This window comes from Myotis myotis, unplaced genomic scaffold (genome assembly GCF_014108235.1).
Source record: "Myotis myotis isolate mMyoMyo1 unplaced genomic scaffold, mMyoMyo1.p scaffold_m19_p_18, whole genome shotgun sequence".
NCBI classification, from domain to species: Eukaryota; Metazoa; Chordata; class Mammalia; order Chiroptera; family Vespertilionidae; genus Myotis; species Myotis myotis.
The window spans coordinates 6777477-6783405 of NW_023416322.1; the positions used below are offsets into that span (position 1 = coordinate 6777477).

The 5929-nt window shown below is 52.8% G+C and overlaps 1 protein-coding gene across 1 annotated transcript; it reads left to right on the forward strand.

The window, feature by feature from the left end:
* Positions 1-2515: 2515 nt before the first annotated feature.
* NHLH1 (nescient helix-loop-helix 1) lies at positions 2516-3259 on the forward strand. The gene has a single exon (XM_036342441.1). It carries the CDS (start codon positions 2516-2518, stop codon positions 2915-2917), a length of 402 nt encoding a protein of 133 aa, XP_036198334.1. The 3' UTR covers positions 2918-3259.
* The last annotated feature ends 2670 nt before the right edge of the window (positions 3260-5929 follow it).

A 5929-nucleotide genomic window follows, 5' to 3' on the forward strand; every position in this document is an offset into this window, starting at 1 on the left:
CTCACAGTGAGTGGTCCACTTTGCCCAATTAACACCCCTTAAAGGAGAGCCCTTTGCCCAGCCTTCCCAGGCCGTATTCCTGCTGCCCTGCCTTCCTCTGACCCCAGGTCAGGAAACCTTAGCTAAGCTTCATCATGGTGGCCCCGCGAAGCTGTCCTCATCCTCTTCTGTGGGCCACGTCTGAACTGACCTGGGGCTGTGGGAGCTGATTATGTTCCCTTTCTCCAATCTTCCTTGCAGGGGAAGGTCTGAGGCTGTTGAGGTCAGAGCTAGAGCAAAGAGCTGGTTCTGAGCAGCGGGAGCATGGCCAGAGGAGATGCCTTCCCCTGATTCTAGTGGACAGGGTGCAGGGCCTGCTGTCTGCGGTGGTGCGTTTGGGAGTGGGGTGTGGGCTGGGAGCCACTGAGCTGGGGCAGCTGTGCCGAGCTCCATATGTCCCAGTCCACTCTACAATGGGCAATCTGCGTGTTTATTCCAGCCTGCTCTCCGCCCCCACCCCTCCTACACACACACACACACACACACACACACACACACACACACACACGGATGGAGAGGGGCCCCGGGAGGGAGGGGATCACAGGGCCGAGGCTTGCAGCTCTTCTCTCGCTGGTAAAAGTTTAGAGTCACAGCCAACCTCTCTTGGACCTATAGCTTCAGTGTTGCTCAGTTTTTTTTTCTTTTTCCTTTTTTGTCTTTATTATTTTTTTAAATTATTGTGGTAAAAAACACTCCATGCAAGTTACCATGTTCAGTGTGCAGTTCAGTCGTGTTAAGTATCGTCACATGGCTGTGAAACAGAGCTCCAGAAATTCTCATTTTGCAAATCGGAAGCTCTGTGCCCATGGAACAGCACCTCCCTTCCTGCCTCCCCCCAGCCCCCGGTTACCACCGTTGTACTTTATATTTTTGTGAAAATGACTACTTAGATACCTTATTTAAGTGGAATCATGGGGTGTTTTCCTTTTTTAATCCTCACACCCGAGGACATGCTTAGAGAGAGAGAGAGAAAGGGAGAGAGGGGAGAGAGAGGAGAGAGAGAGAAACATCAATCTGTTGTCTCCCCACACGCACCCCAACTGGGGATCGAACCCGCAAGCCAGGTATGTGTCCTGACCGGGAATTGAACCGGCAACCTTTCTGTGCACTGGTCGACAACTTTCAACCAACCGAGCCACTCTGGCCAGGCTACAATAAGTCTTTTTGTGACTGGCTTCTTTCACTTAGCATCATGTCCTCAAGATTCATCTAGGTGGTATCTGTGACAGGCCCTTCTTCCTTTTTAAGGCTGAATGCTCTTTCATTGTATGTAAATGCCACTCGTTCCTAGTCATCTGTAGATGGACGTTTGGTTGCTCCCATGTCTCGGCAGCTGTAAATAATGCCGCAAGGAACGTTGGAAGGCAGATACTCACCTCTTCCCGATCCTGGTTTCAGTTATTTCCTCCTGATTTCAATTCACTTGGATATAGATCTCTATACTGTTTTCAATCGTGGTGGCAGCATTGTACAATCCCACTAACAGGGTGCAAGGGCCCCAACTTCTCCACATCCTCACACTTGTTCTTTTCTGTGTTTTCCAGAGCATCCATCCTAATGGGTGTGAGGCGCTATCTCATTGTGGTTTTGATTTGCATCTCTCTAATGACCAATCATGTTGGACTTTGCATATATTTGTTGGTCATTTGTATATCACCTTCGAAGAAATGTTTATTCAAGTCCTTTGCCTATGTATTAACCAAGTTCTTTGATCTTTTGTTGTTAGAGGGGCAGTTCTTTATAATATTCTGGATTTTCACCCCTTATCCAATAGATGATTTTTAGAAATGGTCTCCGGTTCTGTGGGTTGCCTTTTCACCCTGTTGACTGTGTCCTCTGCTGCACAAAAGTTTTTAATTTTAAGTCCTACTTGTCTAGTTTTGCTTTTGTTGCCTGTGCTTTAGGCGTCACATCTAAGAAATCATTGCCAAGTTTGATGTCATGAAACATTTTCCCTTTCTTCTAGGAGCTCTGCAGTTTTAGGTCTCACACTGAGATCTTTAATCCCTTTCTCAGATTTATCTTGCCCTACGTCCTCCTCATCCCTTCTCTTCCTTTCCCATGGCTCACTTTCCGGATTCTCTTCCTTCTTACCATCTTTCCTCCTGTTTCTGTAACAATGTGGCCACCTGCCTATCGCTCCTGCTGTCCCCCTACCCTACACCTCCCCTTTGCTTCTGCCTTCCTCCCCCACCCTTAGGTACTTCCCCCCTCCCAGCCCATCTCAAACCTTCCCGATGCCCTCCTCACCCCTGAGCTGTCCCTCCTTCCTCCCTCCCCACCAATGTCCTCTTCTCTCTTCCAGGCTCCCAACTGGAACCCTGGCCATGGACTCCTGAAGCGGTTCTGCCTTCTCTAGCTCAGTGGCAGACCCCACCACCCAAGGCCCTTCCTGCCTCTCCCACAACCAGCTCTCAGGCTCCCAGAGGGAGGGGCGGGAGGGGATCCTGATCTCACGGGGCAGGGGGCATCCATCATGATGCTCAACTCAGACGCCATGGAGCTGGACCTGCCTCCCGCCCACTCGGAGCCGGAGTCAGGCTTCAGTGACTATGGGGGCGGGGCGGGCCCTGACGCGGCTGGGCCCAGGGGGCCGGGAGGGGGCCAGACCCGGGGCCTGGAGCCAGGAGAGCCCGGCAGGAAAGACCTGCAGCACTTGAGCCGGGAGGAACGGCGGCGCAGGCGCAGGGCCACAGCCAAGTACCGCACGGCCCACGCCACGCGGGAGAGGATCCGCGTGGAGGCCTTCAACCTGGCCTTCGCTGAGCTGCGCAAGCTGCTGCCCACGCTGCCCCCGGACAAGAAGCTCTCCAAGATTGAGATCCTGCGCCTGGCCATCTGCTACATTTCCTACCTGAACCACGTGCTGGATGTCTGAAGGCGCCCGGGGCACACCCCTCCCCGGGCCCCCCCAGGTCCCTTCTCCTCGCCCACTGACTAGAACAGACACCTCTCTCCTGAGCCCTGTGCCCTGGCATGGAGCCCCCCAGGCCTGGGGTAGGGGATGATGTCCCCACGGGTCGTGACCAACCCAGCATCCCAGGGCTGCTCTCCGGGCACCTTCTCAGTGTGTGGTTGGGCCCCCGCTGTTAGAAGTGTCAGCGGGGAGGGGAGGTCGGTGTCCAGTCCTTGTTGGATTTACTAAGCTCACCACACATTGGGTCCCCCTAGCTCTCTCAAGGGCTGCTCCCTTTTCTATCCCAGGTACAGATTTCCAGAGACCCAGACACCCCCCTTCCCCCCATCCTCTTTCCACCCTGTTCCAGCGCCTCCTGCCCATGGTAGGGAGGGAACATCAGAACAGGAAGGGGTGGGCTTCTTCCTCCGAGATCTCAGTCTAGATTGGCAGAGGGGCCTGCGGAGATGACATCATCTCCGTGGCGGGGAGTCCCAGTAGCTGACATTGGGGGGAAGGCCTTCCTGTTCTCTATCTTTTTCCTGAAGATGCTGGCCTTGATCTTACTCGGTAGAGAGTGCCTTGCCCTCTCTGAGCTATTTGCTCCCCCTCCTCGGCCCCTCCCACTCCCACCTTCCCAGGTTTCTCCCTCCCTGGGTGCAGAGCTAGAGAAAGGCCAGCCTGGATCCTGGGGCAGGGGATGATGTCCCCAAACTCATCCCAGGGAATGGGTGGGCCAGAGCTCACCTCTGCTTCCTGCATCCCAGCCCACCACGAAAATGTGCAAACCACATCAGGTCCTCCCTGGGATGCAGAGGGTGCCTCAGCATGGCCCTCTGGGAATGCTCAGCTCTCCTGGTCCTAGGGCCTGTTTATCATCCCCGCCCCCCTTCCTTAAACTGCCTTCAGCAAGGGAAGTGACCCTCACCCACCCCACCTCCAGCGCTCTGCCCCCACTGCCCCTGTCACTGAGCCCCACGTGCTCACCGGAGCCTGGGGTCAGCAGTGGAACAAGGGCCCTAGGACCTGTGCAAAAGCAAGGAGCGCACTGCACTCGGCATGCTCCTCCCTCGCACCAAACTGCTAGCTCTACAAGGATATTTATTTATGTATTTATTTATTCATCTATCTATTTATTTACTTATTTATTTATAAATATTACTATTTATTGCCAAGTTGTGCACTTTGGGGTGGGTGAGGAGGTTCCTGGAAGCCCTGGCCAGGTCTCTCTTGCTTCTTCCCTGATTATTCCTTTCCCTTTCGTGCTCCTTCTGCAACTGCAGGTGTGTGTGGGGATCCCCTTTGCTCATGACACCCCATATCCCTCCTCAGAGCCATCTGTCTGTCACCCTAGTCCTCTGGGATGGTGCCCCTCCCCCAGATCCAGGGCTCCCAGTTCTTTCTCAGTTCCCTCCATTCCCAGACAACCCCACCCTGTCCTACCCGCCTCTTTTCTCTCTCCAGCCTTCCCCTAATCCCTCCCTGTTCCCTAGTACCCCCAAGAGTGGGTCCTAGGGGTCTGTGTCCTATGTCCTGTTGCATTTCCGATTTAATACAAAAGGAAAAATTAAAGTGACCTCGTTCTACCACCAGGTATGGCTTGGATCATTTGAATAGGCTGGGAAGTTGGCCCGCAGGTTATGGTAGGGTGGGCACAGTGGGTTCCAGGCCGTGACGGCTCTTCTGATGGGGCCTTGAGAGCGCAGTCTGGTGGGTAAATGAGGAGAGGAAGAAGAAGGGGTCACAGAGTAAGGAGGTGCAGAGGAAGGTGTAACACACAGGTCCCAGACCTCCCCACCTAAAGCTTCATGGACCCCCATGTTGGGCACTCATCAAGTGACACTTTCTGATCTCTCTGATGTGCTTCTGCTCCTGCTCCCAGTGGGTCTGAGAAGGAGCTGAGTGTCCCCATGGAACCCAAGTTCAACATGTATCTGTGGGTCCACGCTCCTGGGAAAAGCCATGGCATGAAACACTGCCTTCCCTGGTCTTGTCTCTAAATTGGGTCAAAATTCCTTGCAATCTCAGTTCTTGGCTCATGTTGTATCCCCTACCTCAGGATACTGGGGAGAACACAATGGACCTAGGACTAAGAGAGTAATATGGAGGATACCAGAGGAATCCTGGGCGGCGCCCGAAATCAACTTCTAGCTGAGGAAACTAAAGCCCAGAGAGGAGTAGGGCTTTGCCCAAGGTCACACAGCTACTTGTGGGCAGAGATAAAGTTCAAACCCAGGTTCTCTATGTTCTATACCAGGGGTCCTCAAACTTTTTAAACAGGGGGCCAGTTCACTGTCCCTCAGACTGTTGGAGGGCCGGAGTATAGTTTAAAAAAAACAACTATGAACAAATTCCTATGGACACTGCACATATCTTATTTTGAAGTAAAAAAACAAAACGGAAACAAATACAATATTTGTATTCGCATGTGTCCTGCGGGCCGTAGTTTGAGGACCCCTGTTCTATACCCAAGGCCCCTCTGCCTCCCTGAAATGACAGGGGGCACTTTATGGACCCCATATATTAATGGAACATGGATAAACTAGAGAGTATTCATAGTCATGTGGTCAAGAAGGCTAAAGGCCTGGAGACCGCACAGGAGGAATAGTTAAAAAACTGAGGATATGTGTCTTTACAAGGGGCAACATGCTACCCATCTTCAAATATTGAAAACAAACAAGCAAACAAACAAAAAAGAAACAAAATCAGACATTCAGTGTGGTCCCAGGAGTCAGAACCGGAACCAGTAGGTGACAGTTACAGGAGACAGATTTTACTGCAAGAAAGACTACCGCACTTGGAAGAAAAACTGCCCCGCCATGGAAGGACCAGTCTCAAGGAGGAGGGGTCCAGTGGGCAGGCAGTGACACCACCGAGCACATTCCTGCCTACATGGTCGTCAAGATCCTTTTCAAACGTGAGACCACCTGAGAAGGCTGAAGGCAGCCCGTGGGAGGGGAATTCTAAGGTGTCCTCCGTTGCTGAAGGGCGCCA